General features: G+C 39.6%; 3 protein-coding genes across 8 annotated transcripts in view; all 3 read left to right on the plus strand.

Annotated features, from left to right (window-relative positions):
- The window catches only part of ssbp4 (single stranded DNA binding protein 4), a 106,272-nt gene extending 102,617 nt beyond the window's left edge, over window positions 1-3,655 (plus strand). For 3 of the 6 annotated variants that reach the window (XM_083887711.1, XM_083887713.1, XM_083887715.1), the window contains one exon: window positions 1,299-3,655. In XM_083887711.1, the coding sequence (XP_083743837.1) occupies window positions 1,299-1,379 (81 nt within the window). In that variant the 3' untranslated portion in view covers window positions 1,380-3,655. Of the gene's footprint in view, window positions 1-1,105; window positions 1,266-1,298 lie in introns of those variants that run through there. The other 3 variants (XM_083887712.1, XM_083887714.1, XM_083887716.1) reach the window with 2 other exon arrangements.
- Window positions 3,656-6,061: 2,406 nt separating this feature from the next.
- Window positions 6,062-11,845, plus strand: fkbp8 (FKBP prolyl isomerase 8; the record flags this gene model as incomplete). Its single annotated transcript, XM_083887903.1, has 9 exons — window positions 6,062-6,122; window positions 7,278-7,488; window positions 7,979-8,148; window positions 8,285-8,373; window positions 8,590-8,810; window positions 9,007-9,179; window positions 9,279-9,356; window positions 11,327-11,467; window positions 11,759-11,845. Exons 2-9 carry the CDS (start codon window positions 7,305-7,307, stop codon window positions 11,843-11,845), a joined length of 1,143 nt encoding a protein of 380 aa, XP_083744029.1. The 5' UTR covers window positions 6,062-6,122; window positions 7,278-7,304.
- A 2,063-nt stretch (window positions 11,846-13,908) lies between these two features.
- The window catches only part of ell (elongation factor RNA polymerase II), a 37,247-nt gene continuing 27,066 nt past the window's right edge, over window positions 13,909-24,089 (plus strand). The window contains exon 1 of the mRNA XM_083887902.1: window positions 13,909-14,052. Coding sequence (XP_083744028.1) covers window positions 13,918-14,052 — 135 coding nt within the window. The 5' untranslated portion in view covers window positions 13,909-13,917. The remainder of the gene's footprint in view (window positions 14,053-24,089) is intronic.

Genomic DNA, 24,089 nt, shown 5'->3' on the forward strand with positions numbered 1-24,089 from the left:
TACTGTCATTATATTGAGATACTAAGTCATTATATTGAGATACTAAGTCATTATTTTTAGATACTAAGTCAATATATTGAGATACTAAGTCAATATTTTGAGATACTAACTCAATATATTGAGATACTAAGTCAATATTTTGAGATACTAAGTCAATATTTTGAGATACTAAGTCATTATTTTTGAGATACTAAGCACTACGGCATCTTTTTTTTGGGCTTCTGGACAGTTCAAACCTGTATAGCAGAGCAGAGAAGCTGTGGTTTCCTAAAGACTCAGCACGTGTTAAGCCATTTGGTGCCACTGGTCAAACAGTATGTAAAAAAACAACAACACACTTCTAAATTAAATAAGCTGTGCCTAGTGCACTGGACAGAGGCGACAAATGCCAGGAAATAAGGAATGACTCCCACAGCGTTGTTACCCTGGAGATAATCAAAAGAAATGGTGGCACCTTCAACTGATGTGTGCACATATCTGCTTTGCAAACATGTTAGGCGTAAAAGAAGTCTCTCTCTTTATGAAATGGTTTTAGACTAGTCTAGGAGACTGGCCTTACATACTGGTCTAAGAGGATGTATTTGTGTATTTATTTTACCACAACACTCACATGGTCCTGAAAGCAGCTGCTGTAGTTTCATCATCATCATCATCATTATCGATCCCTGTAGCACTGAGCACTGTGTTCCCAGCTTTTACCATGTATCTCCTCCTAAATCACAGCATGCACTGCACAAAAGCATGGACCAGAGCCACATCATATGCTTTCTCTGATGCATGGAGAGATTGTCATATAGTGATTCGTATGAGATTGACATTCTGCTCCTGTTATTTTCACTGTGACTTGAAATTCCCTAACATTTTCCTCTTGGGCCGGACTCTCTGCTCTGCTCTGCTCTGCTTGCTGCTGATTTACTGACATAGACGACAGTGTTGGTGTTTTTGTGTAACGTTAGATGGAAAAGGCTGGTGAACTTGGACATGGCATTTAGTTTATTTATTTTTTTAATTGTATTGCTTTCTTCTTGAACTGGGTAGTCTGAGCAGTTTTATATAGTTATGGCTTATCTTTTCTCCCCTCCTTCTGTTTTCTCTCTCTTTACAGTATTCACCCAACATGACGATGAGTGTGTGATTCTTTTTTATTTTATTTTATATTTTTATTTTATTTCTTTTCATCTCCCCTTATCCCATTCTCCCTCTCCCAATCCACCCCGGTGCGTCTTGCATTACCCTCTATCCTCCACCCCACTTTCTCCCCCCCCACCTCCCTGTGGATGGTGTGGTGTGCCGCACAGCCCCTGAGGATACCCATGGAAAGCAGGACTCCCCTCAAGGGCCCCCATCCCAACGCCTGTAAAATGGGTGTAAGAGCATGAAACGGCCTCCAAGCAACACACGGTGGGGCTCCACTCGGGTCCCTGTGGCCTGCCAGGCCCTGACAGGGGCCCACGGACAGTGACACCTCAACCTGTCTCCCAAATTCAAAGTCTGCCCCCTGTGGGAGACATCATCAAGATGTCCTTCTGCATCAACCACTCCATGACATCATGGTGATCAAGTTGACTGATGAGGGGGGAAGGGGCATCAACCTTCTTTCAAAAACTCCTGTGGCAGGAATTCTATATGTACATATATATATATATATACATACATATATATGTGTATATATATATATAAACAATCATATGAACTGATGATGTTACGTTAGGGCAAGAATGGTTTTCATTAAATATTTGTATTTTTATGTTGCTGATATTGTTATAATTTTCATAATTGATATTATTGGACTATTGTAGTTACGATTTTTTTTCTGTTAAAGGGCACATTTTATCGCAGCAACAGCGTCAACAGAGACGGAATAAGCACACACTCAAAGACAATGCACAGTGATTTTTCTCTTTAAATGACTTTAGGTCGTTTTGTTGTTTGTTTGTTTGTGTTACAGCCTCATTTCACAGCTCCTTGTAGCTCGCGTCTTTGCCCCCACGTCTGCAACATTCAAATCAAACTTTAGGAAAATGCATTATCTTTATCTTCATTATCTAATTATACTGCTTTTTTGTGCGGAGCGCTGCTGCTCCATGGTACGAGGTGTCTGTTGATGCACGTCCAGCATGCTGATGTTTATCGGCTCTTACGCCGATGAAATCATGAGATCGTCGTCAGGTTCTGGACGGATTTCATGGATCCTGTTGTCTCCTCTCTGGACACTTACAGCAGCTTGTAATGTGGTTCTTTTATTGTTTTATCATCATTTACAACATTGTGAATGGGTTAGGTTTCAGCTTTGTCGTGGACCTCATGTGGCACTGTTCTCTTCCCAGTCTCCTCTGTGTCTCCTATATTTTTTCAACTCTGGAAGACTGTGGGACCTCCAGTACACTTGTGAATCCTTTATGATCCACTTTCTCAACCCAGGCCAGTCAGGTTAACTAACTGTTTCCTTGGAGTTCCCATTGACTTGCTCCGTCAGCAAGTCTCCTTATTGTGTGGGATTAAGGATCCAGGGTATTGAGCGGCTGTAGCAGCACTGATGATGGAGCGGTGTGATGTACATCGGGGGTTAACAAACCATGCAGCCACATCGGTCTAAAGACAAGGAAGAGATACTTTCAGAATGGATTTCTGTTTTAATTTCAAATGTATTCAACAGAGGAAAAAAATACCGCATATTAGACTATTTAATTTGATTTCTTCTCTGTATGCTATGTACTCTTGTCCTGATTAACTCACAGTTTCATGGCATTCTTAATGGCGTCACATTGCATCACATTATGTCAAGCTTGTTTTCAAACCAACAACAACAACCGTTGTAGCCTCTATGGGTGACAAATTCCTGATATTAGTGTGAACAGATTACCCAGATTATGACAGTCTCTTATGACAGGTCTCAATGGCCTGGAAACTCAACATAGTGACATACATTTCCCTTTGTTCCTTTAATCCCATCCTAAACACCCCCCCAAAACCTCTTTCCCTTTCTCTTTAATTTCCTTTTTTTTTTTTTGCGTGTGTGTAAATACTGTATAATGCATTTTGATATCATTGACATGTTTTGATATGTCAGTCACTACCAATGAATACAGCTGAAAGTAAATTATAAATAAAATTGACCATGTTTTTTCATAGAGAAAGGATGCGCTGACTGTGATGTGGCTCACGTTGCGAAATGTCTGTGAAAATGTATAAATCACAGTGACACAATAAATGCAGACTGTATGCTGGAGACGTGTTTGGTGGGGAGGATGGGACAGAGAGAGGACAGGACAGGACAGGACGCAGAGACAAGCAAATGAGCTGTGGCGTCCTCACTCTGCCCTTGTTTCTCCATATGCTTCAGTTTAATGCGACTGTTGGCTGTGAATAATCTGTGTCTGATTTGTTTTTCTAAAGGGCATCTTCTCACACAAAAAAAAAACATGTGACCTCATATTGCAGTTTTTAATATGAAGGATTTTTATCAATTTAAGAACTTTTAAACAGGAAAAAAAATTACTTAAGAGAACTTCGTATTAAATTAAGATTAAATAAAAAAGTAATACTTATGGTGGGAGGGGGGGACTGTGTCATTTGCTATTTGCTCCTGTGACATCTTTGTATAGATTGAAGCTCTCTCACTGATCCTCTCTCAGTCCTCTGTGTATATCGATTGTTGACCATCTCTGTACTTCTATTGTGATGTATAATACTGTACCATTAGGAAGATTTGCTGGTGGGGGGGTTATGTTGAGTCGGGAGGGTTGGGGGATTTAAGGGAAGGGTATATAAATGATTCTCATGTACCGTTCATGGTCCTTTCTGATGACACGGCAGTATTCAATATGAAGCAGTCTGTCTCTTAGGTTTGCTTTGTATTTTCATGGTAGGATAGTCCAGAATCTTGTCTTAGGGACTTAGGTGTCTTGTGTAGTTAATAAAGATGTTCTTTGTATGTTTCTTTATATTGTAAAGTTTCTTTAGACTGAAAGAAAACCAGATCATTTGCTTATCTAAAAAGAAACAATGCATCAATAATAAATGTCATTTGATTTTTTCTCGTTGTTTTCCCCGAGTTCTCATTTAGCTTTTGACAGTGTCTAATGCAGTGCACAAAGATAAGTTGTGAAAGATATCACTTAAATAAAGGTTATTTCTGGATATGAGAAATAGATACAAAAAAAAAAAAATTCTAATAAGATATTATGATTATTGTTGTTATTATTATTATTACTAGGGCAGACAAAATGTTGTGGGTTTTGTTTAACGTTATCAGCCCAAGCACTCCTCATGTGTAGGCATATCGGATATCGGCAAATATTCTATTGTGCATCCCTAATTATCACTATATGTCATCAGTTGCACTTCTAATAGTGTATTTTTGTCATTGCTGTATTGATACTTAAGTAAACGGCAGCGCCAATTAAGTCCTCTTGTTAAGTTCGGCTCAGTTCGGTACAGTTTTTTTGGGCCAGACTGAAGGTTCACATAGTTAAGACTGAATTATGTGAACCTTCAATCGATGCTGTTCATAAAGGGGCTGCATGTAAGATATGCAACTTCAGTTTGAAAATGACTACTGCAATCCAAAATTGTTAGAATGAGCATCAGGAGGCTTTGCTGACTGCACACATTAAATGACCTGTGATGGTACTAGAGAGTGTGAAAATGAAAATGGCTGAGATGTGGAAGTTTGAAAATGATGCACACTTGAGTTTTCTGAACTTCTTCAGGGCTAACTGTGCCATGGTATTAAGGTGTTGCCAGCACTCTCTGCACTTCCAGGCAATTAAAAACAATAACAAGACTACAAAATAGGTTGAGAATTGTATTCATTTATTTGTAATGAATATAAATAAATGGATAAGTGGGAGGTTTAACTCAGGAAAGGAATCCAGCATAAAAATAAATCTGTAATTTCAAATAATATGCATATCACAAGCAGGTGAACTGCCTCGGAAGGCAATTATGGTGGCTTTGATGACATTGTTTCTAGCCAAGAACATAACATGCACTATACAGCCCTTCTATAATATAATGTACATAATAATGTTGAAAAAACACATAAAACAAATTGACAGCATCAAAAAAAAAAAATCTAAATTTGTGACCTGTTAAAAGTTTGAACCACATCTCTACATTTAAGTGTGAGGACACTGTGACTTCACTTATTGTCCCTCAAGGGGAAGATTGGTTTTCAGTGGGACACTGCAACCTAACAAAATCACAACAGTATCAAAACAACCACATGAATAAAAAGGAATAAATGGAATAATATAAGTCAAAACTCAGAGACTCTGTCAGTGGGATAACAGTCTTTCAAATACACAATATAAGATGACATCACCTGGGTTTTCATCATTTTTACTATCACTCCCCATTCATTCCTATGGGATATTTCTCATTTCGAAAAGTCATTGCAAACCATTCCTGGCTGAATCGCACATTTTCCTGATTTCTGATGATGAGCTACAACTGCTGTGACTCATCATCAAAAATCTCACAGCCACCACAAATAAATACACATAGATATATAAAAGGTAAAATGATGGAAAGATGAAGGGACAATTCATTATGTCATAGAGGGTGTTTTAAATGATTAAGGGGAGGTGGAGGGCAGCATGACATGACACCTCACCTCTTATTGTACACCCTGCTGGACATTCTTATTATTAATAATTGAAAAGGAAGAAGACAAAACACAAAACACACACACAAAAGTCAAACAAACAAGAAATTATTAGGAGAGTCCACTGAATCTGTGGACTCTTTTCTGACTCGGTCACAAAGTCTTGGTGCATCCTCATTTTTTGAAGCTTTTTTTTTTTTTGCAAAATACAGAGCCGTTTAATGTGTGTTTTTATAAACTAAACCCGCAGCGTTCCCTAATGAGGCAAACATTAATCTAAAAGGAAAGGTCAGAAAGAGGTTTGTCACCTCAAGGTTAACAGGAAGCAGCTTGCTGTGACAAGAGACGGCCACGAAGTCTGTTTGACGTCGACATAAGCAGAACGTAACAGCTCATATCAGTGTTGCGTCTGTCAACCACAAGCGAACTTCATCAGTGCAAACTGGATGGTAGATGGAGTAGATTTGCACGGGACCAAAATCAACCTCTGCGTTAGTATAACTCGTTTCTGAAGGTAATGTTGTTGTTTTTTCTTTCATTAGAACAGTTAATGACATACAGCCGTTGTCAGCGTGGATGTGAAAACAACACAACCACTCGCGTAATTATCAACATTAGCTGGCGAGATACCAAGCTAATGCTAGTTTGTTATTGTCAAGTGTGTTAGCAGCAGCCTGTTAGCAGCAGTATGTTAGCCACTTGGAGAGAAACTTCCAGAAACGAGCGGTGAGCTTGTGTTTGTGTTAATAATGACTCGGGAGACAGTGTCAGCTTCTGCTCTGCTGGTCAGAATATCAACACTTGCAGTCGAACACTGACTGAAGGAGTAGTAATTGTTGTCATGCTGTAAATATGGAGGCTGGGATATGATAATGCTATATCGCTCTGTCTCTGATACCTCAAGCAAGTAGACTACAATATCATTTTTACATTCTTGGTGTTGTTTTAACGTTGTATTTGAGAAACAATTGTCATCTTTTTGTGAGTATGATCATAATTTTTAATTGCATGAAGGAGATTGCACGCTTTGAAATGTCTATCCTCATGTATGAATTGAATTAATGTTTTACGGCAGTTGGTTGTTTTGTCGGTTGTTTTACGGCACTTTCTTGTTTTAATCGGTTTAATATCAGCCCAAATTTTATTTCGATTTCTTTGGTGTTTTACTGCAGGTAATGCAATATTGTGGCTACCACCTGCCTTTAAACGCCAACTAAATATTCCATATTTTTTTAAGATAGACAGGTACATTTTGTTTGTAAATTATTAACCCCTTATTCCTATACCCAATGTCATACAGCCTTCTGTCACAAATGAATCAAACCTGACTCTGAAATTGTGTTATACGATGATATATTACATTATTTAAATTAATAAATTAGTTTTTTGGTCCATCTTAGATGTTTTGTGTTCGCGCACACTGAAATGATTCTGTTATGGAGAAAGGAAGCCAGAGATATTTACATTTAAGAAGTAGAAAAATCAGCTTTTAATAAGTTAGAATTATTATAAAACACCTCAACCTACTAATCAATTATAATAATTGAAGATTCATTTAGTTATCGTTATATGTTTGCAGATGCTGTGCTAACTGCAGCAATAATATTTAGCAGGACTACTGGATTTCCGAGCTTGCATTCATCAAATTTGTTTCCGTTCTTTCTCACAGTATTGAGTGAGTGACAAAGAGGACACCATGAATGACAGCATGCTATCTAAGAAGAAGGATGAACAAACCTCGTTGCTGGACAGCTGGGAGGACGTTGGAGCTTTAGAAGACTTGGACGACGATTCCGCTGTTGCTATTGACTCTGTAAAGAGCAGTGCAGACTCAGACCCAGATCCTGTGGATCAAGTCGAGGAATGGTTGGATGTTTTAGGTATGTTATTAAAGCACCCAACATACAGCACAATATATGCTTATGGAAGGTTTTGTACAGCTGGGTATTAATACCTCAATTTGACAATTTTTCAGTAAATTTGTTTTATGTCATCCCGATTTAAGACAGGTTACATCTTCAAAACATTTTGACTTTGTAAACAGTGTTGTCAAGCAAAAATGATCATTCCAGCTAACCTGTAGCTAACCAGGTTTTGGCTTCAGGACCCCCCTGAGTCCTTGGGCCCCTGGGCCTGAACCTGGTGGGCCCATTCAGCAATGTATTTTTGCCTGTAAGAACCAACCAGGAAGCAAATGCAAGCACCTGCAGTCATCACTGCTTAAAACAAATGCTGAAAACAAAAAAAAAAGCAGAATGTATGTGTTAGTAAATGAAAACAAATCAGTGCGGATATAGCCACGATATAACGGCACCGAAAACATAACCCTTGACAGAAGTAGCACATATTCTTGTCATAATCTGTCCTCAGGTAATGACCAACTAAAGAAAAAAGTCTTGGAGGCAGGGCAAGGGCGAGAGAGTCGGCCACAGAAAGGACAGAATGTTGTGGTTAATCTTAAAACCTGCCAGACGGATGGGACACTGATCGAGCAGCATACAAATGTTGTGTTCACTTTGGGAGACGGTGATATCATCCAGGTAAAAAAAAGAAGAGAAAAACCTGACCTAAAAAGTTAAATATGTCTTGTAACTTTATGCACAATATGATTTATATCAATTACAGAAGTCATGCATGTACTGGTTTCTTACTGTAGCGAGATTAATCCTCTTTCAGGCTCTGGATCTCACAGTGCAACTCATGGAAATGGGAGAGAAGGCTCTCATCCAGACAAATGCAAAATATGCATATGGCATCCATGGCAGGTAGGCAAATTGTCTTAAACTTAATTAGATTTTACTTTTAACTATGCTTTTATTCACTTTTAACCAGTCAATTATTAATTCATGAGGACATTTTTAATTTGCCTTCTTGAATTGAGGAAAAACTAACACAGCTTTACTTTCTTTGCCTTCGGAAATCATACCTTATTTCCTAACTTTTAACTCATTGGTTTGAACATGTTTTGTCCCCTTTGACAGTCATGATCCTGAGGTCCCCCCCAATACTGACCTGTCCCTAGAAGTGGAACTGCTGGAAGCCACTGATGCTCAGGACCTGGAGCTGCTGCCTCCCGTTGAAAAGATAGCACTTGCCAACCTGAAGAGAGAAAGGGGAAACACGCACTATCAGCGTGGGGACTATGCTTTTGCTGTGAACTCTTACAGCATCGCGCTGCAGATAACAGAGTCTAGTTCCAAAGGTAAGACAAGAGTCACTGAAAGGTTCTATTAGTTCTAGTGTTAAATACATATACATAGCATACATATCTAACAGTGTCAGGTAGGGAAATTATATAACTAATATTCAAACGTTCCTAATTATGATTCAATAGAAAGTGTAATCATCAAAATCATCTGTTTTTCTATGTTATTTTGTTCTGGATGCTTCTGCTGCAGTTGACATTAGTCCCGAGGAGGAGAATGAGCTAATGGATGTGAGAGTAAAGTGCTTAAACAACATGGCTGCTTGTCAGCTGAAACTGGACCACCATGACGCAGCCCTTAAATCTTGTGCCTCGGTTTTAGCCCACCAGCCAGAGAACGTGAAAGCACTTTTCCGCATGGGCAAGGTGCGCATTCACTTTCTCTCTTAAATTAAAAGTTTCACTCTTAGAAATGTAAATTGTTCTTTTCACTGATTTACCTTTTCCTGTATACTTTATCTCAAGGTATTAGCCCTCCAAGGTGAATACACTGAAGCCATTCAAAGTTTGAGGAGGGCACTGAGGTTGGAAGCAAAAAACAAGGTACGCTGAGCACAGTTTTGGCAAAAACTAGTATTGTGTGTGTCAATTCTTTCTCTTGACCAATAGATGGTGCTAGAGGTTAAAATATCTCCCTGTAGTGCAAGGTCAGGTGGACTCCTGAGTCATCATTTCACAGGATCTGTTTTCACGCCGTTGCTTTAAATAGGTTTTGCACTTCAACTCGGCCATATCTTAATCTTAGCTACTCCTTTTGTTCTGATCATAGACTTGGTAAAATGCAGTTATGTTGCAGACTGTGACTCAGCTCAGTGTGTGGGCTACTTAGATTATCTGTAAGCTGATGCAGCAGCTTGGTACATGCCTTGTATTTAATCCTAGAATCCCCCACGTCAGTCCTACACCAATCTGTCAAACCACTCATAGCTTGTCATCCAACACCTGTTGCATAAATATGGAATGTAGTACTGCATTTTCTAATAGTCCATCTTTTTTGGAATTAAGGAACTTGTGTGCTGTTAAGAATATTTGGCATATATCAAGTGCAATTTTATACCTGTCAAGAAAATGATAGTGAAGAATTATAGTCTTTGAATTGTTGACCAGCCCTAGCAACCATGTTTAAACTAAATCTCCTCTGACCTGCTAGCGCATCATAATGAGAAAGATTGATTTGTTAAATGTCCCCTTATCTCGCTCTCTCACTCTCTTTCTGTGTCACACACAGACACATTGACAACCTACTGTATCTGTCAACAGCATAAATTGGTCTTTGCAAACAAGAGATTAAGCATGTGTTTATTTGTATTTCTAAAGCCAGGTGAACCGACGCGCTATAAAAGCCGTCCACCTGTGATCCAGCGACTCTGAACAAGGAAGTGTGTTGGCAGTTGTGTCAACACATGTCCAAGTTGCTGTAAGATTTGTTGTTTTGAAGTTATAATGGATTTTAGGGCTGTAATAATGACAAGACTCCCTAAATAACCCTGTGTTCTGACAGCAAGTACAGTGGGTGTGCCTTAGTGACAATACAAGAGCTCTCCCATTATAATCAAAGAGGCGTTCTCTAACATGCGCAGGAATCATAGATTGACATGATGACATCCCAACTCTGTCTTCACCAATCACTGAGAGACATGCTGTTTCCGTTTTTACACTGGTGTCAGCTTTTCACACCCTCTGTCTTCAACTCGGATGAATGCGAGGAGATTTATTATATCTGTAGTTTCTTTTCTTTTTGACATGGCGTGCAAAGTTGACATTGTAGATAACCACATAGTCTGCCTCAGCACAGTACATGGACCCACAGATGCTGTTAGGACAAGGTATTATGTTCTGTAGCCTACTTAACTCTTGCCTCAGGGACAAGTCTGTGTTGTCATGTTTGTTGTTTTGGTGGGAAACATATTTTGTAACATTGCTGCCAACTTGCCACAACTGCCCGCACCTTACTCTGGGCAGAAAGTAGGAGTGAATGAATCCTCTGCTTTGTACAGACACTCACACTGACTCAAATTTAGTCAGATTTGTACTCTATGCAGTGGTACTCCATCTGTCTTTGCTATCTCTCACGTCTCTCATGGCAGTGGTTGACTTAGTCACTCACTCATCAGGTTTTTGAGCAGTGAAGTGACTCAGATCTGAGAAAATGCTGGAACAATAATCCAGGAATGATTGTGTGGACAGTCGGCTAATGGCTGCTAATTCTGTGATGCAGGTCTGGAATTTATTGTAATAGAGCAAACACAAACATGTTTATTCCAGTAGTTATTTCTGTTGGTATCTAAATGTTACTTCATCCATCTTCATTGTCGAAAAAATTAAAAGCTCTGTCTCTTTTTTTCCAAGCTACCAAAGCCACTCTAATGTGTCTAATGTTGTCCTGACAAGTTTCCTTTTAAGAAGGAAATCACTTTTGTGTGTTTGTGTTGTTGTACAAGAGCAGAATGATAGAGTTTTATGTATTAGACCCTGCAAAAACCCTGCTGTTTGTCTTGTCTCTCTTTGTCTAGACTATCCACGCAGAGCTCTCCAAACTTGTGAAGAAGCACTCTGATCAGAGAGGAGCCGAGCAGGCCATGTACAAGAAGATGCTGGGTAACCCCACGAGTAGCACCAGCAGAACACGCAAAGATCCAGACAAATCCTCATGGGTGAGACGCACATTTGATGAGAAAACACAGGGTCAAGTGTGTTTAGAATATTTAGCTGTTATCCCATGTTACTCATTTACTTTATATTTCCTGCTGGGTGAACATAATGTTAATATAAAAGTGTATGTGTGTAAGAGAATGAGCACATTCACGCTCAGTTTTGGTTGATCCAGAACTGTAAATGATAACAAGTAGTCAACTGGAAATGCTTTGATGTCCCAGTTTGACAAAAGCCTTTTTTCACTCTCATTGCTTAACATTCACTCCTCTTTTGTCTCTTTATCTCTCTAGACTATCAGCTGGAAGTGGCTGTTCGGTGCCACGGCAATAGCCATCGGAGGCGTAGCATTTTCTGTTTACATAGCTGCTAGAAACTGAGCCAAGCCTGTAGTGAAAGCCTGACCCCTGCTAGGTGCGAGCCTGAACTCAGAAGCACGAACTGGTAGTGACTTCTTACCGTTGGTGAAATGGGGGTAGAAATACCAGTAGGGTCAGTCGCCGATTCACTGTCACCCTCATTTCTCTACTATGTTTGAGAAGTTTATGTAACAAATTATAAAACATCCAATATTTACATATGGGAAATGTTATTCCAATCTCATGAATGTGAATGCATTATGTGTCATGTTTCCAGGCACCAGTTTATGTTGCTGCCATTGTTTCTGTCTTTACCAGTTGATGTTGAAAATTGAAGGACGATTGAAAATGAAGAATGGATTATCCTAGATTCATATATAAGATATTTATGAAATGTTAACACAAATTCAATCTGTGGTCCTACATGTTCTGCTTTAGTTTTAGTTAAATTAACAAATCCTCAGAGAGTATCATTGGTTGATAAATATAAATGACTGCTGCACTGGTTTGCAACATAATGCTTTTATACTCGCGTGTACAAGCATCAGCTATATCGTGCAATATGTCCAGCATTCCTAAATGACTTGTTTTATGACAACAGAGGTGCAGTTACCTTTTAAAACAAGAATGTTCCTGGTTTTTCATAGTGATGTTGATGATTCTGAGGGATAGTTTATTTTTTGAATCCAGCCAGTTACACAAACAATCGTTGATTAAGAAGACCAAATGTTATTGAATCGCCCTTCAAGTATAATGTTGGGTTGTTAAATGTCACAATATTTCCCCTTTGTTTATTGTTTTTTTTTATGTTAGATAAATGTGACACCACAGAATCTGTGGCTTTTTCAGTGTAGTTGTCAATCTGAGACAAAGCTGTAAATGACAAATGAAGTGATCCTGGCATTCCCTGTATTTGTTAATTTTATATTTATTACAACAATAAAATTTAGTCTTATCAAACTACAGTTGCCTTGTTGTCATCATGTTCGATGTTCACTTCTGGAATGGTTGTGTATTCTCTGTTAAACTGTCCACTGGTAATGTCTAATTCCAGATTCACAGGTTTTGATTTGTTTCTCCAATCTTTTGAAATCTGGGCAGCTGATGGCTGATATTTGACTATTTTGTCAGATGAAAATAGTTTAATAATAACAAATGATACACAACATTGGTTACCTGAAACATTTATTGAACAATACTTATTATCCGTCTCTCCAGTCTGCATTTTATTGACTACACTGCAGGGTTAAAAACATAACAAAATGAACCTATAAATAAACCTCAGCACTTCGCAGCTTTTATAGAGTTTCTGAGAACAAATATCTGTAAATTTAAACACATAATATAATATGTCATAATAATGAGTCGATGGCGATTATTTACTCAGAGTCGTACATTCCTGAGTTTTCTGGATATTCCCTCGCTAGTTTTCTTCCCCAGACACTGACGTATGGTTGACGTAATGAGATGACCTGTCGTTTCCCTCTTCCTCCGCATCATCACTGATGTGCAGGGCTCATGTCTAGATGCAGTGACACATATTTTCTCTTATTAGTAGCCATATAACATATCATTATGGAATAGAAATTGATTAAGGGGTTGTCGGCGAATTAGTTGTAAATGTGTTAAAGTAAATGATTTTCACGACTGTCTGCTTAATGTTCTTTTTATTATTATTATTATTATTATTATGAATGTTTTAGTGTGTACGGAAGAGGATTATGGGGCCACGTGTGAAACATTTATTTTGGAATTCAGATAAGAACTCAGATTAAAGTCACAATTCTGACTTCAATCTCAGAATATCGACTTCACATATTCGTTATTGTGAAAAATATACATGTTAAAAATAATTATGGCATTATTATTATTATTATTATTTATTATATTTTTGTTGTTATTTCATGTTTTACTTCCCCCCCCCCCCAAAAAATGCTCACATTTGGTCCTAATCCTTTTCCGTGATGCAGGGCGTCATTGCTGCTCGTTTACTTCATCATCAGTGAGCGGTCACTGAATATTCATTGAAAAGCGAAGGGAGTTCTCAGTTTACAACAGTGTGCGTCCGTGCGCGTGGTGGGAACGGTAGCAAGATGGCGGCGCTGAAGGAGGAGCAGTGCTACGGACTGTCCTGTGGAAGAGTGAGCAACGGCAGCAATGTCTCCGTCTTTCACGTGAAACTCACTGACAGCTCACTGAGAGCGTTCGAAGGCTACCGGAGCAGCAAGGTAAAACGGCTCCTTTTCTCTATTAACGGCGTCTTGTTTAGAATTTTAAAGAGAAGGGTCCGGGCGGCTGTGTGTGTGTGACAGGCAGAGTGAGGTCAGTCCCTCCTGCTGCTGCTGCTGCTGCGGCTGCCTTCATGATTCAGCCACAGCAGGCTGCTCACTGCTGTCTAGTTTGCCTTGATTAAGTGTCCAGTCAAGCGGCCATAAGCTCTCGTCTGGCCCGGTGACTTGTTGGATTGTTGGGTCGCTGTTACAGCAGTTCGTAGCTACACCCAGACTCGCTTTACACCGACCACTGAACACGACTCTTGTCATTTAACAAGCTCAGAGCCATTGGATACTGAGCCCCACCACTTACTTAATTATATTATTATTTTTGTTTAAGTCCCTACAGCCATTTAAACTCGGCGTTGTTCATTCTGTGAATGTCCCGGTCGTTTGTGATAACTGTGAATGGAAATTGAAAACTTGATGATTCCAGAAAGTTTAAAGCTGTCAAAAGCCTTAGCTAGCTGGAGTAGCTACACATTACAACAAGCCTTCTTTTGATATCTGAGCCTCGTCTATTACCTAAACATAATCACACCCACACAGCTATTCTTGTTAGGACACTGCATAGACTTTCATGCTTTTGGATAGCTTAACCAAAGCCTTATCCTTAGCCCTAAACATCAAGTGTGTAACTCTAAACTTAACCAAACGACAACTGACACATTTACCCTCACACTAAGCAAAATCACAAAAATGGCCTCGTATAACCAAGTGTTCGGTCCTCAAAGTGACCTAAAAGGTAACACAAACAATTCTACATTCACAAACACGCACCTCTATAATTGCGAGTACACTCATAGACATAAAACATACCCTAACCCCTTAATCATCTCAGCAAAATGACTATCCTTACCATAATAACCCTTTTAACGCAACCTACCTAAATCAAATTCTACCCTTAACCCTAAAACCAAGTTGTAACACTGAAAAGCCCATTGAAGTCGTGAAGACTGGCAAAAATGTGGTCACAATGAAGGTTTTGTACCAAAATCTGACCTCGTAACCATTGAAAGACGCGCACGCACACACACACACACACACACACACACACACACGTGTAAGTCTAGAAAAGGGTTTCCTTGGCTGAGTATCTAATGACAACATGGTGAATAATTTGGAAAAGTACCCAGTATTATTCATCTGAAAGACCAACATCTCCTTTCTCAACCCACTCACTGCCACCAAAGGCTCGTGTTCACCTCTTCATGTACAGCTTTATAAGGTGATTTAACGGCACATTTACTTGTCTGTAGAAAAGTACAAATCATGCTCTTATCTGGCTGGTGCGGTCTGTCTGCCTGGCTTCTTGTGTGGATAACTGTAGTCTGATGATGGCCATCTAACATTTCAGCTTCTATAAATATTTGACAGGGGAAAACCTGGCAGGCCAAGAGGAAAGGACCTTATCTCCAGCTTCTGTGGCTGTGTACAGCACAACTGCAGCTATAAACCAGAACAATGAAACTCTGATGGGTAATTGGGGAACTAGTTGTTGAAGGTAGAGTGTTGATTTGATGCGTTACGAATGAAAAATAAGTTGTCAATATACGGCAAATCGCTCAACTCTTTAAGATAGTGTCATTCTAGATATGGTGATTATGCATGCAATAATTTAATGTCTGTTCTTTAGAGAATTGCAATTGGTGAATTCTGGGCTTGTGAGTGATAAAAATGGTGTTCAGATGTTTCTTTTACGAAGTCGCTTCAAATTGAAATGTTGATGACGCAGCAGAGCTTTGGGCTCATAAATCTATTTTCACACTTGGTTTCCCAAATGTACCCAACCACTTTCATATTGCCTGGTACAAACTTTGGTACAAAGATTTCTTTTTTCTCTTACTAAGCAAACAGGAAAAGTCTGTGAGGAGTTGATATTAGCACCAGGGCCTTCATTGAAGGATGAAATGCTGCCCAACATTGTGCACTATTGTTTTACTGGTGCATTGTCATGATAAAATAATTATTACTTAGTATACTTTGTGCAGATTAATTGTCATTTATCCTGTTTGTGTCTTTTTAAAAGTGGAAAAACAAGCTGCAACCATGGTAACGGTAACACAAACTCAGTACGTCTTAGATTCACTGTATCGGGCTTGTGTTGGGATCGGAGTGAAAAACAGAATCCCTGTGTGTTCAGGGTTTGGCTCAGTTGGGAGACTCGCAGATACACGGTGGAGGCATCAAGTTCAACGCTTCTTATTCACTTTGAACTGGATGGTGTCACTCATTGCTCAGCTGCATTGTGTTTCCATTGGGGCAGTTTGCCAATCAAATCATGTTTATGTCTTAAGCATAAACATCACACCTCCTAGAGCTCTTGAACAACCGGGTGTTTTTTTGCCAGGCAAAGGCTGACATGGCAGACATTACCATTGCTATCCTGTTAGCAAAGTCTGCAATGATAGACGATGCTTTGCTAACCTCTGATTGCCAACTCCAACACCAGGCACCAGGCCTGCCACCTCTGTGCAGCGTTAAACTGATGCATACTTGTTCCCCATTACTACTTTCTCTGGTTAGGGATGCATTCAAACTGAAAAATGAGGGCCCTGCAGCGTCAAACATTGGAGACTGACGCAGCAAGCAAATCATGTTATCTGATATCTTGAGTTGTTGTTTTTTTTTTTTTTTCAGTTGGCTTGAAGCATAACATTTGACCTGGCATTCAAGTTCAAACTTTAATTAAATAAGAATGCTGCATATGGCATAGACACAAGTGCTTGTTTCATAGTGAGTTCCCAAAGCAGTATTCAGTGCTGCATTGTTTTGGGGATGTTGCACCTTCCTTTGCACCAATGATCAGATGACATTTTGGGGTAGTGAGCAGGATCTGTGGTCGATGGGACATCTGTTCTCAAATTTGGTGGTTTGAAATGGTTTGGTTATTGTTTACTGAAATCCCTAAAACAGAAAGTCTAGTCGTTGGTGATATGACAATTATGTGCATTAAGCTGCTGTGGTGGCAGGAGCAAATGGCTTTTGTTGTGGCTCAGTAACGTTAATGACAGGTGATGAGCAGCATACATTAAAACCACCATGTGTCATTATTGTTGCAAAAATGTAAGGAAAAGTTCTAATAATTATAAAATAATTAGATTTAGGCAACGATTATTGCATTTTCCCCCCTTAAATTTCGACTAATGCAGGCCACATTTCTTTCAAGCACAAATTGATAAAAGATGTCAATTTCATTAAGGCCTAATTACTTGCTCTTATGCCACCACCCCAAACTTGCATAGCTTTCAATTGTGGTATGGGTATGTTTTTTTAGGGGAGCTGGACTCCTCCAATATCCTCATAATTCAGAACCTGACTGGCACCCAACAGTACTGGTGAGCTGGGAAATCAGAAAAGGAAGAGGAAGTGCTACAGAGTGACGCATGCCTTCTGATGTAAAAGTTGTACTGTGGTGTAAGATGTAATCAGTTGGTCATGTTTAATGACCTTGGTTTTTATGCTGTGCGAGAAGGTATGGAGATTCCCTGGGTCACTTTCTTTAATCGAGGCTGTTCCAGGCCAGTGTGCTATACAGTGCAGTAGCTTTGATAAATTGCAGACTCCAGCTAGCAACAAAATATGTATTCACCAAAAACAGCACATTTGTAATTGTCAATAGACTCATTGTAAAGTTTTGTTGCATTGCAGATCAAAAAACATGACCTCATTTAATATAAGTTTCACAAAAACTATATTATGCTGCTCTGATTCATTTAGATTGTTCAGTTGCCAATGTTCTGTACTAACGTTTAAACAGAAAACACTTTCATTGTGTTTTTTTTGTCATGCAACAGCAGTCATCAAGTGGCAGTAGTTGAGCTTCCTGTGTGAGACGTGACTGTCAGCTGGTTCCTCTCTTGGTCGTCTGAGGACAGAGTGAACCGGAGCCGCTGCTGCTGCTGTAGGACTAGCAGCCCTTTTTTGGGCTGTGACATTAGCAAGGAAATGAGTAAAGGTGCTTGAGCGTCATCAAACTAAAAGTGTAGCTCAGAAGTTCTCTCACACATTTCATTTACTGTATTATAAGAACAGCAAGTTTATCTTAATATGCAATGTACAATAGGGTTCTATTGCACTGAACTCAAGTATAAACATGACATTAATGGGCAGCCCAGGAAAGCATGCGTAAGAGGTGACAAGAAATGTGCTGACACTGCAGTATTATACGAGATGAGTAGTTTCATTTGAATGTGAAATGTTTCTGTTGGCCCAAATCACTGTTTTTGTCTTGTGGTGGTCTGATGGATTGGTGATTGTAGCTCAGAAGAAGGAATGTTACATTCTTAAAGACCTACATCACAGTTGTGGCACGCATTTTGTGGTGAGCGCTTTATTATGTGTTGCAATCTTATTCTAAACTGTGGAATGTAAAAATAGTTTGGTGAGAGATGTGATGCATTCTGCAGCAGGTCTATGTTAAATCCAAATCCAGCCAAACGAAGTCTCACGTGTTAAAGCTGTGCAGTCCTTTATACCTGAGACTGTGTAGTTAGTTTTTTTTGTAGTAAAAAAAAAAAAAACATTGGAAACTGCTTGTGCACAGAAATGAACACATGCATTAATTCATGCTCACATGCCAAGTCAGCATGTTGTGCAGCATTTTATAGGGACGGGTTTCACTGCTGATATCCTGAATCGATTATACTCCGATTCACGAGGTCTTGGTTGGATTTTAAATTTTGATTTGATTCAATTCTATATTGATTTGTTTGAACTAATGCTGTAAATTGTGCATATTTTTACATCTCTCTGTCCAGGTGCGTCATTCAAAATATTAATATCTACATAAAAACGTAGTCAAGTAGTTCCATTAATGCAGTTTTTATTTAATATGACCACACAGAGCAGCTTTACAATACAGTCTTGGTACACACAGGTACAGGTAGACGCGCAGAGCTCCTCCATTTTGTACATCATGTACATCAAAATCCACTATCCGGATGCTGATCGCACATTGAAGTGTTACGGCCAGGAGGCCTTGGAGCAAATCTGTGACGCTGCAGCTTTGCTGCTGGTACAGAAGGAGCAGATGCTGCCCGATGAAGCAAGTACTTGCAGGATCGGAAAATCCCACATTCAGATAGTCTTGCTAACTTGTGATCACTTCTCTTGGAGAAATGCTGCTCCCTGACTTAGCCTTCAACTGTAGTGGAAGTGGCGCTGGTTATTCCAGTCTAAAGTGAGGCAGCAGAGCACGGTTTCAGCCTTGAGCTCAGCATTAAAAACGGCTGAGACAAAGACGCCAAATGGCAATCGCCAAGTTTTAAGTCCCTGTGGAGCAGGAGGGCGGTTTGAGTTCACTCGGTGCAGGCTACAGAATTACAGTTTAATTTCTTTGAAAAGGTTTGCTCATATTTTAATTGTGATTGTTTAATTCTGTATATTTGCATCGTTAGATTTGCTGAGACATCACGCTGCTGTGCTCTTTCACTTTAAAATTCTATGCCTGAAAAGCCCTGTGATTGGTATTGTGGTTGGGTTGTTTTTGAAAAGTCAATACTATTAAATTACATGGATTGATTAGTTTACAATTACTATTATAATTAAAAAAATATTAAAAAGCTAAATTAAAATGACAGATTAAAAACAGGCTATGATGGAATTTTTACAACCCTGTCTGTAAAAGTATAGCCCAACTACTTGTGTATGAGCAAAACACTCCTGCCATGGTTCCTCCCAAAATATATATGTAAATGACTATAAATACACCCCTCCTGATGTCTGCTATGTGAAGAACGATGGGAAATGTGATAGCAGTGCAGTAGTGAGTGTGAGATTGAAGTTAAAACCTAAAAAGAAATTTTATTTGGTGGCCTGTCCTCTGGAAATGACAATAAACAAGAAGGAATTCAGTGGCAGAGAAATTCAGCAAGCTCAGGCCTGTACAGTGGCAGGAATAAAAGTTCAAACGTTAAAGTTGATGTTAGAAAAACGAGAGGTTGGCGGATTTCTCTGGAGTTTGCACAAACCCTGACCAGCGTGCATTTACAATGCCATGTCTCATTAACAGAGAAAACTGTCCAGTGAGTAAAAATGTGTATTCAGCTCAATAAGACTGCACATAAACCATTTTGGTGAGGTTTCAGAGACAGTGGGGGAGTCTATCAGTATCCTCTCTTTTGTTAAATACTGTCCAAATGAATCAACAAACCCTTATGGTGCATCCACAGACATAAACATTGTTTTTCTCTGACGTGGACCCTCACAAGTATACTTACCACGTTTCAGGAATACGGTAAGTATATTTATGAGGGTCCACGTCAGTGCAGCGTTCCACACGTGTATACTCGATGTCACATTCCTTTCCAGTAGCGCATTATTTCTCACTAGGGGTTCGCCCTCATTTGTATGTCCTTGTAATCTTTGTGCTTCGAGTTGTGCATCTCCTGTGTAACGATCATACCGCCTCGCATAATCTCAAGGAAGTTTCTTGTTTTGTTTAAAGGAGATAAAAAAGAAAGAAAGTAACCATCAGCTTTATTGGACAATGTTGAACTTCTGGTAGCTTGCACAGTTTGGCGATTACGATCCGCATGGACTCAAACTTGAGATGGGGGTTGTTGTTGTTTTGTTTTTTACTTTTGTCCTGAAATGGGTGGATGATAAAATAAATGTCATGCAGACCTCTGTGGACGTGGAAAGTATGACCTGGTGCCACATTTGTGAAGCTTGCGTACGCACAGAAGACGTTAGTGACAGACGTTGCTGATGGTGACACTGCGTCCACCAAATAAAAGTTTTTCTGTGCCTTGATTTCTCATGTGAAATTCCCCTTCTTTCCTCTGCACTTGCCATGTCTTTCCCATCACTCATAATCAATAAATATTAATGTGGGGCATTCTTCTGTTTATGTTGTATATGGGCAACTATGGCATTACCTGCTGAATTGCGAGTTGATCGTGTGTGGATGTACTGTATGTACATAACTTTTCAGGTTTTATAAATGAGGCCCCTGGCTCCAAGTCACTTATTGTTGTACATCTGCCGTGTGCATGGAAGCACGAAATGGAGATTTATGGACATTTTTGCATATTTACTGTTTATCGGATGGCCCTAGCGTGTTGTTGAGTGGCTGAAAAAATACTTAAATGAGTTTGTTTATAATTGAATTAGGTCTCGTTAGGAATGTACAGTATTGTTGGATGACTGTTGGGATGATGAAAGGACACTGAATCCATTATGATGTGTGGTGCACTGATGCACTCAGCTTGCACTTTGGAAGCTTTTGATTATTGGTATTTATCTTATCTAATCTGTGAAACATTGACATCCCTTTCCATTGTCTAGTATCTAAAAGCTATCCAGGTTTTAAATGATGGGGTTATCTCTATCTTTTTTGGGGGAAATTTAAGAGAGGTTTTTGTGTTGCTGATGGTCAATCCTGAGTTAAGTACTTGTGGTGATGGAGTATGGGTTTCATTAGGAGGTCAGTTTACATTGAGGCAGTTTTGTTTTCCCCCTGGCTCCCTGCTTACCCCCCTGTCTTAACCCCTATGGGAACGGTATGGGAAGTAATAGAGACTGGGTGGGGATTCTGTTGCTTGAAGTTGGTCAGCCTGTTCCAGTGCTATGGTTATTTAAGGAATGCTGACTCCCCAGTTTCAACAGATCACGGGGCACCGCAAGGGATGACCATCACCACTAAGGCCAAATATGACTTTAAATGTCATAGTGTCCCTCTGTCCTGTTGCAGTGATGCCACAAACGACGATGTCATCCTTGTGTCATGACACACACATGGCTGACTCTCTGACCTGCTGTGTCTTTTGCAAGAGAACAATCAGAGTAAAGGTCACGAGTTGGTCTTTGGTCAACAAACACAGTTGCTGGTTTCTGTGCTTTTTGACCAATATTGGAGCAATTTGATGCTGGAAAACAGGATCAAGTGTACAAGAGGTAGAGGGAATATTTGCATATAGCTGTTTTAATACACAAGTCACCGAAATTATGTTGGGTTGCTCACTGGATAGTGACAAATCACTGACTTCTTACTTGACCAACGATGATTTAGTACCTGAAAGGTACTGCAGTAATTAAAACTTTGACTTTCTGTAGTCGAATCATGCAAACAATTATTGTTTTCTTTCCAAATTTGTCAGTGTTGTCACCGCAGTGATGCTAATTTTGCATGGTCATAAACTAAGGTACAAGGAAAACACAACTTTTGATATACATTGACCTGTTTTTGTACTGTTTCAAACAACTGTGTGGCAACACGTACACTTTTGAATGACAGCGTTGTAAAACCGGTTTATGTTGTGTAGCACTGAACTATTCAGGCAGCACAACTAAGGTCATCACCCAGGTAGTATTGCAAGATTAACTGAAGCCACTGTTATTCTTATACATAAACATTACATGTTTTTGCCACTGGAGATGTACAGAATATGGCACTTTTTTACCTAATATCAACCTATTGCGTTTTAGCATGTTACAGGTTGCAAGTTGTAGGCCTGTCACGATAAAAAAATTTTCTGGATGATAAATTGTCTCAGAAAGGATTGCGATAATCGATAATATTGTTGTTCTGAGATAATTTTCATCTAATACAATGATAATGGTATAATAATGCAGGTACACCTTTTCAAAGAGAAATAAACTTTTATTTTTAAAGAATATTTAACACTAGAACACAATAAATTAACAAACAAGCAAAAGCAATAAATAAAATGGGTTAGCTGCACTCTGCTGTGGCAGGCTACGGCAGGAGTCCCGCCTCCCCACACACCATGCGACTGACAAGTGACTGACATGAGGGTTCACTCATCGTTACTCTGGCTTTACACGGCAACTCTCCCGGGTGAAACCGCTGTCGCGTTCCCGTCTAAAGGGTTGAAAACGCAAAAGTGTTTTCTGAGCTGCTCACGCTGGCACGACGCTGAAGTTGGTACCACATTCGACGCTGAAGTTGGCACCACATTCGCCCCCGGTTCAAGAGAACCGGGGGCGAATGTGGTGCCAACTTCAGCGTCGTCACTCTGGCTATCCTCCTGTAAGCTGACGTCAGATCCATGTGCAGTACAGACAAACAACAATAAACATGTGGATTAGAATCCATCAGTCGGACATTCAAGTCGCCTTAGCTGCTCCGATACCTATCCAGGAGTCATTTCAGCAATTACGCCGAGTCAATGTTTTGGTTTTCGACTGTGGGCTACTCGGCGCTACTAGAGAGAAGTAGAAGGAAGTTTCAGCGCATGCGCACGCTCCTGGTGTTGTTGTATGGCAGTGCTTCACAGCGCCACCTAGCCACCTGGCATGCATACTACATCAAATTTCACACACTTTAGGACCCGAGAGAGAGAGAGACGGGGCAAACAAAAAAGCATGCAAATGGCATTTATCGCAGCCAGAAAAATTATCGAGCTAATTTTAATTATCGTGCGATTAAATGATTTATTGAATATCGCGACAGGCCTACAAGTTGTTATTCTAGGTTTAGTTAGCCACTGGTGTTTTAGACCAACCATACCTAGCGTCTGTCTCTATTTCCTGGTGATAGAAGCCTTTGATAAAGCCAGAAAATGTCCAACCAAGCTAAGATGTTGCCTGTAAAGGTTATAGTGCATTCTGAAATTGAATCCAAAAGCCAATCATCCCTAACTTTTTGTGAGTAGTGTATATAGTAGGAAAGAGTAAAGCTTTTGAACATATCTAGCAACTACGTCTGCTATGGACCGAGTCATCACTTTCACATCACTTTTTGTTAAGGCCCCGATTACTAGAAAAAGTCTGAAATGAGGTTTGTTCACCAAGTTTTGTAAAGATATACAGTCAGTTTTCTGATTCATAAATAGTTTTTGATTTTGCAATCATTTAAAGCAGTCAATGGCTAACAAGCGTCATTGCTCCTGTTATGACATACATGCTAACGTGTTATCTAAAAGAAGTGTTTCAGCGTCACAGAGCTGTTATCTGTCTTTTTTTTTTTTTTGAATTTTGCAAGAAACTGGGATTTCCTGTTGTCTCAGTGCACACTAATTCACTTT

The sequence above is a fragment of the Microchirus variegatus genome (assembly GCF_963457635.1).
Source record: "Microchirus variegatus genome assembly, chromosome: 4".
Lineage (NCBI taxonomy): Eukaryota > Metazoa > Chordata > Actinopteri > Pleuronectiformes > Soleidae > Microchirus > Microchirus variegatus.